The sequence below is a fragment of the Cynocephalus volans genome, chromosome 2, assembly GCF_027409185.1.
Source record: "Cynocephalus volans isolate mCynVol1 chromosome 2, mCynVol1.pri, whole genome shotgun sequence".
Taxonomy (NCBI): Eukaryota; Metazoa; Chordata; class Mammalia; order Dermoptera; family Cynocephalidae; genus Cynocephalus; species Cynocephalus volans.
In genome coordinates, this window is record NC_084461.1 from 153,741,357 (window position 1) to 153,754,771 (window position 13,415).

At 36.3% G+C, this 13,415-nt stretch overlaps 1 protein-coding gene across 1 annotated transcript in view; it reads left to right on the top strand.

Moving 5' to 3' along the window:
* The window catches only part of CREBRF (CREB3 regulatory factor), a 55,029-nt gene that overhangs the window by 18,942 nt on the left and 22,672 nt on the right, over nt 1–13,415 (top strand). The window contains exons 3-4 of the mRNA XM_063086544.1: nt 629–754; nt 2,483–3,569. Coding sequence (XP_062942614.1) covers nt 629–754; nt 2,483–3,569 — 1,213 coding nt within the window. The remainder of the gene's footprint in view (nt 1–628; nt 755–2,482; nt 3,570–13,415) is intronic.

The window sequence follows — 13,415 nt, forward strand, 5'->3', positions numbered from 1 at the left end:
TCAAAATGTGAAAAGGGGATGGAGAGAAAACAAGAAGGAGCATTAACTCTGGGTGCTGAGTTTTTTTTTTTTCCCCGTTCTTATTTATTATAGAATGGACTGTATCCTTTTCAGGGATCAGGATTAAGGCTTCAGAACTCATGCCCAAGTTACTTGTCTTACCCAGGAGATTTTTGTGTATTTTGTTGATCCTAAGTGAGACATTGGACTCACTTAGGAGTGTAGAGTGAGACTGGTTTGCTATCTCCTCAGACCCCAGGAAATGGCAGGGAATTCTCTAGTAGATAGAGAGTTCTGTCAGGGAAGGATCTGAAGAAATGTTATGTAGCTAAATAAAAGTATTAATTGGATGCTGTATGTGGACTCTGGTAGCTAATTTAAATAAGCTTTAATTTTTAGAAGTCAGATATTATTAACAATTGCTGCTCTTTTTTTCTGTTTTTAATGTATCTTAGTTATTTTCTTAAGTCCACAGTTTAATACTAGTTAAAGCTCTTAAATGTACTACACAATGAAAAAATAATTGTTTACTGAAAAAAATATGTTAGTGGAGGTTGGGTTGGGACTCGTGTGATAAATTCGTCTTGAAGTAGTCTTTAACTTTGTAATGAAAACCACTCTGTTGTAGCCTAGTGTAAGCGGAATGGATCCGCCTTTTGGGGATGCCTTTCGAAGCCACACCTTTTCGGAACAGACTCTGATGAGCACAGATCTCTTAGCAAACAGTTCAGATCCAGATTTCATGTACGAACTGGTAAGCAACATTTTGTTGGTTTCATCTTTGATTTGGGGTAAAAGTGTTGTGGTAGAGTTTTTTATTTATGAATGCCTGCAAAGGAAAAAGGGTGTGATTGGGCCAAGTTTGATTCTTGCAAGTATACGTCTAGTAATTTTATTTTATTTTATTTTTTATTTATTTATTTTTTAAAAGATGACCCGTTTGGGGATCTTAACCCTTGACTTGGTGTTTGTCAGCACCATGCTCACCCAGTGAGCTAACCAGCCATCCCTATATGGGATCTGAACCCTTGGCCTTGGTGTTATCAGCACCGCACTCTCCCGAGTGAGCCACTGGCCAGCCCCCTACGTCCAGTAATTTTAGAAGGATGTATGAACCCGTTGAAAATAGTAATAGAAAAAGTTATTTGTTTTTGGCAGCTGGCCAGTATGAGGATCCAAACCCTCGACCTTGGTGTTCTAACCAGCTCTGTGCTCTAACCAGCTGAGCTAACTGCCCAGCCCCGGAGAAAAGGTTATTTAAATATCTTCAAGTTCAGTTTCTGATGAAGAGACTGGGAAGCTGTCTTTTTTAATATGCCTAACTACTAAAGGGCTTTTCAGCCGAAAAATTAAGGAGTGATAGCATTAAGATGTATGACAAAGAGAATGTGAGATAAACATAGTAATTCCAAGTAATATCTGAATATACTTATTTATTCTTGAGGTAAATAGACACTTAAAATTCCTAAGAAAAAACATTTAAAAAAATAATTTTAATTACATATAATTTAAGCAACGGAGAAGTATGTAAAAACTGGAAAACTTAGTGCACAAATCTGTAAATTTACTAAAAATCATTGTATTGTACACTTAATACAGGTCAGCTGTACAGTATATAAAGTATACTTCAGTAAAGCTGTTAAATCACACAAAGACACACAAACAAGCCAAAACAAAACAAGAAAAAACCCAAATGAACAAATTAATTTAAAAATCAAAACAAACTGGAAAACTGAAAACTTCCTTATTTCCTTTCTGATCCTCTACCCTCCAGACCTTTTCCCAAAATGTAACTACTGCTAACAGAGTTTTTTCTTATATATATAAACATGAGTATGTTTTTTAATTGGATGATATATTTATAGATACAGTATGCTGTAACTTGTTCTTTTAAACATAAAAGTATATATTGAGCAATCTTTCATTTTAGTACATTAGAGCTAAACTTCATTCTTTTCAGTGGCTGCAGTCTTACTGTCTAAAGTCACATCTCTAAAATGCATGAGGAATATTTTACTCCCCGTGCCCAAGAGTTGTTGCAAGGTCTTGAAAAAGATCTTATCATTCCATGGCTGAGTTCTAGCTCTTTTTTGATTGCTCTTTGCCCTTTAAGTTCCCACTTAGGAAGACATATTCTTCATTATTTGCTTCTTAATTGAATCTTGTTTCTAAGGAGATCCCCACATCTTTCTAAGATCAAGAAATGTAAACTTTTTCAGGAAGAGTGTTTATGGTAGAGCTCAAGAGCTGTTAATATTTGGACCATATCTAAGCCTCTCAAAGGATATTTTTTTCCTCTTTTTTTCTTGTCCAAGGAAATGATGATATTATATGGAATGGTAGTGTCTTGTCAGTAGCCTTTATCTTAAAACAGACCAGAGGTCAAGTACTGATTTATCAATTTGATATATGGAAGTAAGGATGGAGGTGAATATTTTCTTCCTAAAATTGGTATGTGATTTCCTTTTTTAACTTTTCTCAGGATAGAGAAATGAACTACCAACAGAATCCTAGAGACAACTTCCTTTCTTTGGAGGACTGCAAAGACATTGAAAATCTGGAGTCTTTCACAGATGTCCTGGATAATGAGGGTGCCTTAACCTCAAACTGGGAACAGTGGGATACATACTGTGAAGACTTAACAAAGTACACCAAACTAACCAGCTGTGACATCTGGGGAACAAAAGAAGTGGATTACTTGGGGCTTGATGACTTTTCTAGCCCTTACCAAGATGAAGAGGTCATAAGTAAAACTCCAACTTTGGCCCAGCTTAATAGTGAGGACTCTCAGTCTGTTTCTGATTCCCTTTATTACCCTGATTCACTTTTCAGTATCAAACAAAATCCCTTGCCCTCTCCATTTCCTGGGAAAAAGATCACAAGCAGAGCCGCTGCCCCTGTGTGTTCTTCTAAGACTCTTCAGGCTGAGGTCCCTTTGTCAGACTGTGTCCAAAAAGCAAGTAAACCCACTTCAAGCACACAAATCATGGTGAAGACCAACATGTATCATAATGAAAAAGTGAACTTTCACGTTGAATGTAAAGACTATGTAAAAAAAGCAAAGGTAAAGATCAACCCAGTGCAACAGAGTCGGCCCTTGTTGAGCCAGGTTCATGCAGATGCAGCAAAGGAGAACACGTGCTATTGTGGTGCAGTAGCAAAGAGACAAGAGAAAAAAGGGATGGAGCCTCTTCAGGGTCATGCCACTCCTGCTTTGCCTTTTAAAGAAACCCAGGAACTATTACTCAGTCCCCTGCCCCAGGAGAGTCCCGGGTCAATTGCAGTGGGAGAGAGTAGCAGCCTTTCTGCCAGCACATCGGTCTCAGATTCATCCCAGAAAAAGGAAGAGCACAATTATTCCCTTTTTGTCTCTGACACCTTGGGTGAACAGCCAACCAAATGCAGTCTTGAAGAAGATGAGGATGACGAGGAGGATGTTGATGATGAGGACCATGATGAAGGGTTTGGCAGTGAGCATGAACTATCTGAAAACGAGGAGGAGGACGAAGAGGAGGAGGATTATGAAGATGACAAGGATGATGATATTAGTGATACTTTCTCTGAACCAGGTATTACAATGCTTGCAGGCTCACCAAACTCATCTTTCTATTACTGTTTTGAAATAGAAAGTTTTTGTTTGGATGATTTCTTTATTTTGGTTTGGGGATTAAATGATTTAATATCTTGGCTTGGATATGTGATTGCTTTTTTCTGTTTAAACGATTCTAAAATGATCACTTTTGCTCATATAGTGGTTTATATACTGATTCCTTGGTGGCTTATTCTTAATTTATCTTATGTTAAGTGGCCTGGTTTATCACTGTCTTGAACAGCTATGCAAAGATGCTGAGAATTTATTGGTTTTAAAAAAGTTCCCTTTACGCATGCGTCTCTCTATTATAGTTGAGATAAGTTACGCGTATTTAGAATGGTGGACCAAGTGATGATGGTTTATGTTACTCATGCCTATAACCAACAAAGCCTACTAATGATTAGTGTAAAGGAGAGCTTTTTCTTGTGCTGCGTTTTTATTTCCACAGTATTTTCCCATTTAAGAAAAATACATGCTGTAATTTGCTTTATATATATACAGCACATATAAATAAAAGACACAAAGAAAATGATACTTATGAGGAACTGGTTCACTTTAGCATTTATATGATTGGACTGTTGCCACTGTTGACTTGTGAAGTTTTTTTATGAAAATAGTATTGCCAAGTGGCATACAGTTAAAAATGCACAAAGTGAAGATCTTCAATTTTAAGCAAAAGTTATTTTCAAAAACAGTGTTGATACTTATAATTCTGCATAAATACTAAGTTATTAAAAATAAACTTTATGAATTATCAGAGAGCCCTCTTGTTACAATGATGAGTATTGGAATTTCAGACATTATAAATATTGATATTTAATTTTCTGAAATGTTTTTAAGGCATAGTAGCTATATTGTAGCTAGTGAGCACTATTATTGCTGAAAGACTTTTTCTCTTGGTGAAATATTTCTGTTACATCATAAGTGCTTAGATTTATGCAATTGACACAAACAAGTTGTTTGATTTAGGTTGAGTTTCAAGTACTCTTAAGTTGAATGTGGAGGAAAAAGTTCTGTGCCTTTTTCTTTAATTTACTTTAGAACTCTGTATAGTTGAGATAGAACAATTGTCTTCTCTACTTACCAGGAAGATTGTTCTCTTGGCAAGTTAGTAAAATCTGCTTTGAGATGTTTCATGGAAACTTGTCTTTGTAGCAAGGGGTAATTTATATAGCTCCCTCCCCTATGAAGATCATAGTTCTGTCAATGAGTGGTCCTTAAAGGCTGACAGATGAGTCCTATTGTTTTGACTCTTCTGTTTAGGATTAGGGTGGGAGAGTAGGGGAAGGGTGAGACAGAGAAGGGATGGGTAATAATTAAGGGAAATGGAAAATGTGGGAAAGGAAATCCCCTTACCGGCTGGTGCTTAAAGGAATATATAGATCAGAGGGAGTCAGTAAATCCTACCATCACCAAGGCAGACAAGGACTATACTATCTACTACTCCACTTTTGGTTGTGGTTTCCTTTTCTTTGACCTCTCCCCACATCCCCAACTTAATTGAGGTATATTTGGCAAATAAAAATTGTATATATTTAAGGTATACAACATGATCTTTTGATACATGTATACATTGTGAAATGATTACCACAGTCAAGCTAATTAATGTTTGTCCATCACCTCACATAGTTTTTTTGGTGGTGGTGGTAAGAACATGTAAGTTCTACTGTCTTATCAAATTTCAAGTACATGATACAGTGTTATTAACTATAGTCACCATGCTGTACATTATATCTCCAGAATTTATTCATCCTGCATAACTGAATATTTGTGTCCATTGACCATCATCTCTCCATATCCCCTACCTGCCAGCCCCTGACAACCACCATTCTACTCTGTGTTTCTATGAGTTTGACTTTTTTAGATTCCATATAAGTATAAGTAAGATTCCATATAAGTATAAGTATAAGTAAGATCATGGCAGGATTTTTTCTTTTTTTAAGGTTGAGTAATATTTCATTGTGTGTGTATATCTCACATTTTTTTTATCCATTCACCCATTGATGGACACTTAAGTTGACTCCATATCTTGTATATTGTGAATAGTGTTGCAGTGAACATGGGAATGCAGATATCTCTTAAAGGTACAGATTTCATTTCCCTTGGCTATATCCCCAGAATTAGGATTGCTGGATCATATGGTAGTTCTATTTTTCATATTTGAGGAACCTCCATATTGTTTTCCATAATGGCTGTACCAATTTACATTCTTACTGATAGTGTACAAGTGTTCTCTTTTCTCCACATCCTCAATAATTCTTGTTACCTTTTGTCTTTTTGATAATAGCCATTCTGACAGGTCTGAGGTGATATCTCATTGTGGTTTTTATTTGCATTTCCCTGATTATTAGTGATGTTGAGTGTATTTTCATATACTTGTTGGACATTTGGGGTGTCTTCTTTTGAGAAATATCTATTCAGGTCCTTTGCCCATTTTTAAATCAGGTTATTTTTCTTGCTGTTAAATTGAGTTCCTTGTATATTTTTAGATACTAACCCTTAACAGATGTATAGTTTGTGAATATTTTCTTCTGTTTCATATGTTATCTCTTCACAATGATTGTTTCCTTTGCTGTGTAGAAGCTTTTTAGTTTGGTGCAATCCCATTTGTCTGTTTTTGCTTTGTTACCTGTGCTTTTGGAGTCATATCCAAAAGATATGCCCAGACCAATGTCAAGAAGGTTTTTTCTTATATTTTCTTCTAGTAGTTTTACTATTTCAGGTCTTATGTTTAAGTCTTTAATCCATTTTGAGTTGATTTTTGTATATGATGTGAGATAAGGACTCAATTTAATTCTTCTGCATTTGGCTATCCAATTTTCCCATCACCATTTATTGAAGAGAATATCTTTTTACACATTGGTTGTTCCTGGCAACTTTGTTAAATGTAAATGCATGAATTTATTTCTGGGCTCTCTATTATATTCCATTAGTCTAAATGTCTGTTTTTATGCCAGTATCATACTGTTTTGATTATGATAGCTTTGTAGTACATTTTGAAATCACATGGTGTGATGCCTCCATTGTTGTTCTTGCTCAAGATTACTTTGGATATTTGGGATCTTTTGTGCTTCCATAAGAATTTTAGAGTTTTTTTTTTCTATTCTTTGAAAAATGCCATTGGAATTTTGATAAGGATTGTATCGAATCTGAGGATCAAATATTAAAAATAGAACTACCATATGATCCAGCAATCCTACTGTTTTGGGTAGTATGGACATTTTAACAATATTAATTGTTCCAGTACATGAACACAGGATATCTTTCCATTTATTTGGGTTGTTTTCAGTTTCTTTCATCAGCGTCTTATAGTTTTCGGTGTACAGGTCTTAAACCTCCTTGGTTAAATTTATTCGTAAGTATTTTTTTATGCTATTGTAAATGGGATCGTTCTCTTAATTTGTTGGATAGTTTGTTGTTAATGTATAGAAACACAATGATTTTTGTATATTTATTTTTTATCCCACCACTTTACTGGGTTCATTTATCAGTTTTAATAGTTGTTTGGGAGAGTCTTTTTAGGGTTTTCTATATGTAAGGAAGATAATGCCACCTGCAAATCTTCGTTTCCTATTTGCATGCCTTTTCATGCCTCTTTCTTTCTTTTTTTTTTTTCCTAATTGCTCTGGTTAGCACTTTGAGTACTATACTTAATAGATAAGTGGTGAGAGAATGGGCATCCTTGTCTTATTCCTGATCTTAGAGGAAAAGCTTTCAGGTTTTCACCGTTGAGTATGATGATATAGGCTTACCATATATGGCCTTTATTATGTCGAAGGACATTCCTCCTATGCCTAACTTTTTTTGTTCTTTTTGTTTTTTTGGTGGCTGGGCAGTATGGGGAACCAGTACCCTTGACCTTGGTGTTACAAGGCTGTGCTCTAACCAACTGAGCTAACTGGCCAGCCCCCCCATACCTAATTTGTTGATAGTTTTTTTAATCATGAAAGGATGCTCAATTTTTTCAAATGCTTTTCCTGTATCTGTTTTTGTTTAATCATATGATTTTTATCCTTCATTCTGTTAATGTGGCTTACCTTGATTGATTTGTGTACATTGCATCCCTGCATCACTCAGATAAATCCCACTTGATTATAATGTATGATCCTTTTAATGTGCTGCTGACTTTGGTTTGCTAGTGTTTTGTTAAGGATTTTTTTCATCTATGTTCATTGGGGATATTGGCCTATAATTTTCTTATCTTGTAATGTATTCATCAGGCTCTCATATTAAGGTAATGCTGGCCTCATAAAATTTGGAAGTATTCTATCCTTTTCAGTTTTCTCGAAGAGTTTGTGAAGGATTGGCATTAATTCTTCCTTAAATATTTGGTAGAATTCACCAGTGAAGCCATCTCAGGTCCTGGCCTTTTCTTAGTTGAGTTTTTGACTACTGATTCAGTCTTCTTACTTTATTAGTCTATTCAGATATTGTTTCTTCATTATTCAGTCTTGGTAGGTTATATATTTCTAGGAATTTATTCACCTAGGTTATCCAATTTTTTGACATATACTTGTTCATACTAGTTTGATATAATTGGTTTTTTTCTGTGGTATTAGTTGTAATGCCTCTTCTTTCATTTAAAAATGTGAGTCTTCACTCTTTTTTTCCCTAGTCTATTTAAAGGTTTGTTAGTTTTATCCTTTCAAAAGAACAACTATTCTTTCCATTGATCTTTTCTATTGTTATCTAATGTCTATTTTACTTATTTCTGCTCTGATCTTTATTTCCTTTCTTCTGCCAGCTTTGGGTTAGTCTGTTCTTCTTTTTCTAGTTCCTTGAGGTGTAAGGTTCAGTTGCTTACTCGAGATTTTTCTATTTTTTAAAGATGACTGGTCTTAACCCCTGATTTGGTGTTGTCAGCACCATGCTCTCCCAAGTGAGCCAACCGGCCATCCCTATATAGGGATCCAAGCCTGTGGCCTTGGTGTTGTCAGCACCACATTCTCTCAAGTGAGCCATGGGTGAGCCCTAAGATTTTTCTTTTTTTTAATGTATGCTTTTGTTGCTATAAACTTTCCTCTTAGACCTGCTTTTGCTGCATCCCATAAGTTTTGATATGTTGTGTTTCCATTTTTGTTTGTCTCAAGATAACTTTTTAATTTCTCTTTTTATTTATTTTTTGACCCATTGATTGTTCAGGAATATGTGGTTTAATTTCTACATATTTGTGAATTTCCAATTTTACTCCTGTTATTGATTTTTAGTTTCGTACCATTGTGGTCAAAAAGATGATTTCAGTCTTCTTAAATTTGATAAGACTTTTTTTGTGACCTAACATGTGATCTGTCCTGGAGAATGTTCTGTTTGTACTTGAATAGAATGTATTTTCTGCTGGTGCAGGTTGGAATGTTCTGTATATATCTGTTAGGTCTATTTGGTCTGTAGTGTTGTTCAAGTCTGCTCTTTCCTTACTGATTTTCTGTCAAGATTATCTATCCATTGTTGAAAGTGGGGTGTTGAGGTCATCTACTATTGTATTACTACCTACGAGGGTACTTTTAAAAGTTCATGGAAAGGAGGAGAGGGAGGAGAGAGGGAGGTTTTGGTAAGGGGCAACAATAATCAACCACAATGTATATTGACAAAATAAAATTAAAAAAAAAAAAGTTCATGGAAAGATTTGATTATCTTTCAGTTCTATTTTTCCATGAACTTTTTGAAGTACCCTCATGTTTCTTCCTTCAGTTCTGTTAATACTTGCTTTATATACTTAGGTGCTTTGATGTGGGTGCATATATATTTTTAATTGCTATGCACTCTTGATGAATTGACCCTTTTATCATTACTTAAAGACCTTCTTTGTCTGTTGTGACATTTTTGACTTAAGGTCTTTTTTTTCTGATCTAAGTATAGCCACCCCGGCCTTTTTTGATTATCATTTGTCTGGGATGTATTTTCTTCACTTTCAGCTTATGTGTGTCCTTAAAACTAAAGCGAGTCTCTTGTAGGCAGCATATAGTTGGTTCTAGTTTTCTAATCCATTCAACCACCTTATGTCTTGTGTGTGTGTGTGTGTGTGTGTGTGTGTGTGTGTGTGTGGCCTATATGGGGATTCATACCCTCAACCTTGGTATTATAACACTATGCTGTAACCAACTGAGTTCTAACTGGCCGACCCTTCAATTTATATCTTTTTTAATTGTGTATCCATTAACAAACTATTGTACGTATGGTTACTTCTAATACTTTCGTGTTTTAACTTTTGTACTAGAGTTAAAAGTGAATATGCACCATATTTGCAGTATTGGAACATTCTGGACTTGACTGTATTCTTACTTTTATGAAGTGAGTTTTATACTTTCATGTTTTCATGTTGTTAATTAGCATCTTTTTATTTTAACTTAAAAAACTCCATTAGCATTTCTTGTAAGAAGAGTCTAGTGGTGATGAACTCCCTCAGCTTTTTTGTCTGGGAAAGTATCTCTCCTTAATTTCTGAAGGACAGCTTTGCTGGGTATAGTACTCTTGGTTGGCAGTTTTTTTTTCTTTCAGCATTTTGACTATATCATCTCACTTTCTTCTGGTCTGCAAGGTTTCTGCTGAGAAAACAATTGATGCTGCTTTCAAAATTCTTTCTGTCCTTGACTTTTGAGAATTTGATTATAAAATGTCCTGGTGAAGATCTTTTTATGTTCAACATATTTAGTGTGCTTTGGACTTCACGGATGTGGTTGTACATTTCCCTGTCCAGATTTGGGAAATTTTCTGTCATTATTTCTTTAAATAAGCTGCCCCTTTCTTTTTTCCTGTTCTTTATGGTATTTCTGTAATGTATATATTGTTGTGCTTGATAGTGTCCCATGTGGGTGGCCCACAGGCTTTCCTCACTCATTTTGGTTCTTTTTTTTTTCTTCTTCTTTTTGTTTCTCTAATTGGATAGTTTCAAACGACCTGTCTTTGAACTCACTGACTCAAAAAAACAGACAAAACAGACTGCTTGATTGAGTCTGCTATTGAAGTGCTCTGTGATATTTTTTCAGTTCAGTCATTGTGTTCATCACCTTCAGAATTTCTATTTGGTTCTTTTTTTTCCCTATCTTTGTTCAACTGCTAATTTTGTTCATGTATTGTTTTTCTGATTTCATTTACTTGTCTTATCTGTGTTCTCATGTAGATCACTGAGCTTCTTTAAGATGATTATTTTGAATTCTTTGTCAGACAGTTCATAGATATCTATTTCTTCAGGATCACTTACTTGTTTATTTCGGTTCTTTGGTGGTGTCATGTTTCCCTGAATATTCGAGATCCCTGTGGCCTTGAGTTGATGTCTGTGCATTTGAAGATGTAGGCATCTCTTCTAGTCATTACAGACTGGCTTTGCCAGAGAAAGCCATTTACTAGTCAGCCCATCCAGAGATTCTGGGCAGGCTGCCAGAGCGGTCTGCCGGCAGACTTGCTGCTGGAGTTCTTGGGTGGGTTGGGTGCTTAGGTAAGCAGTCAGGCAGGCCTGGAGCCTCTGTCCATAGGGGCCATCCTGGTGTCTGGGTTTGTGGGAGCAGGTCTGGAGCCTGGGTCCATGGTGGTCAACCTGAAATCTAGGTTTGTAGTAGCTGACCTGGCACTGAGGCAGGCCTTGAGCCTGAGTCTCTGGGGGTTTGCCTGGCATCTGGCATCCAGGCTGCAGGCCTGGAGCATAGTAGGTCTGTGGCTGCTGACCTGATGCTGGGGCAGGCCTCTAACCTGGGTCTTTGGGGGTTAGCCTGGAGCCTGGGGCTGTGAGGACTGGCCTGGGTCCATGGGAACCATCCTGGAGCTTGAGGCTGTGCTTTTCATTCACTTTTTTTTTTGTTAGTGTGCGTATCCGTGTGTGTGTGCGCATGCATGCCGGTGGGGGTATGAAGATCCAAACCCTTGACCTTGGTATTGACACACTGCTGCTAACCAACTGAGCTAACCAGCCAGCCCTTTTCCTTGACTTTGAACTCAACTTTTTAACTCATCTTTGGTCTTTTGACTTAGTTCCAACTGGATAGGAGAGTTGAGAGATGTGAAGTTCCATAAACCAGTGTCATAGTTGGTATTGTCCTGTCATGCCACATTCTCTTCCCTTGTAGAAGGACCCTTATTTGTAAGATTGTTGGTCATAAGCAATCAGGTAGTGTCCTTATTCATTAGCTTGCACCTGGCTGGGTCAAGTACTCTTATTAGACCAATTTAATAATGCTACAAATATTTGGATGGCATTTAATGCATTCACTTCCGGTTGACTTGAAGTAAAACTCTTTTGTTTAGTATTACTTGGACAATTCTCACAAATATTAATGAATGACATGCTTTAACTACAAAATAAACACAATTTTGTGGTATCATTTGGCCTTTCTTCACGTTTGCTAATGAAAATTCCCCCTTTTCTTGGAAGAAAAAGCTAAACAAGCAACTTCAGGGTTGCACAAGTGAATTGTTGGTGATAAGCAGGAAGAAATCCTTTGAATCAAACAAGTAGGGATATTTATACAGTTGACCCTTGAACAATGTGGGGATCAGGGGTACTAACCCCCTGCATAGCCAAAAACTCACATACAACTTTTAACTCCTCAAAAACTTAATTGTTAATAGCCTACTGTTGATTGGAAGCCTTACTAATAACATAAAGTTGATTAACACACATTTTTTATGTTATGTGTATTATGTACTCATTCTTACAGTAAAGTAGGCTAGAGGGAAAAAAAGTAAGCTTGTGAAAAGAAATCTCCAGAATATTTTAAAATATGTTTATTAAGAAAAAATCTACGTTTAAGTGGACCCACACAGTTCAAACCTGTGTTGTTGAAGGGTCAACTGAAGTTTCTTCAGAATTCTAGATTTAGGGTGGGTGGATTGGTTTAATATGCAGTAGACAGTTTACAAAGGCCCTTTTGTGTTGACTAGCTTCCTTGATGCTGTTTTTTTGGCAGATGGCAACAACGGTTCATGAGCCTACAAAGTTCCAGGAAAGGTGCAAAATAGAGTTCAGTCTCTATTCTGGACAGGCTCCCAAGTTTTAATAGAGCCTGTTCTGTGGACAGGCTACAATTTTGGGGGGCATGAAATTACATGGTTCTAAGACTAAGAATTGGGCTCCCAGAATGAGAGTTTATTTTGTAATCCCCCCTAAACATTTTCGCAGTTGACTTTACCATCTTAATGGCAAAGTAGTCTGCACTAACTTTGATAAGATGTGTGATTAGAATTTTAGGCAGTAAATGTGGCCTTCTTTTGACTTTTTTAAAAATTGAAACATAATTGATTATACATATTTGTGGGGTACAGAGTTGACTATTTTTATTTGTGTATGATATCTGATGATCAAATCAGGATAATCGGTATATTATCACTGCAAAACATAATCATTCTTTGCGACCATTATCCAATTCTCCCTAACCCTCCTCCCAATCCCCCTTTCCCACCTCTAGTAACCACAGTTCTCTTCTCTTCGGAAAGTTCAACATATTATTGTGATTGTTCTTTCTTCTTTTATTGCTTTCCTTCCTTCCCACCCTCCTTCCTTCCTTCCACTTTTGAGTGTTGGCTTTCTTTTGAAAATCATGCCAGAAAGGAATGAGTTAGATCAGTATGGTGGTCTATCAGTTGAAAAGAAAAGGGAAGGGGCTCCATGGGAAATGTTGCATTAAACAAAATCATTGATTTGTTAAAAAAAAAATTATTTTTGAGTGCATATGCAGAGGTGAACAAAACAGATGATCCTTGTCTTCATGGAACTTAGAGTTGAGTGGATTTATATTTACTGTTATGATTTCTCAGTCTTTTTTTTTTTTTTTTTTTTTTTTGGTGGCTGGCCAGCACAGGGATCCTAAACCTTGACCTTGGTACAACACTGCGC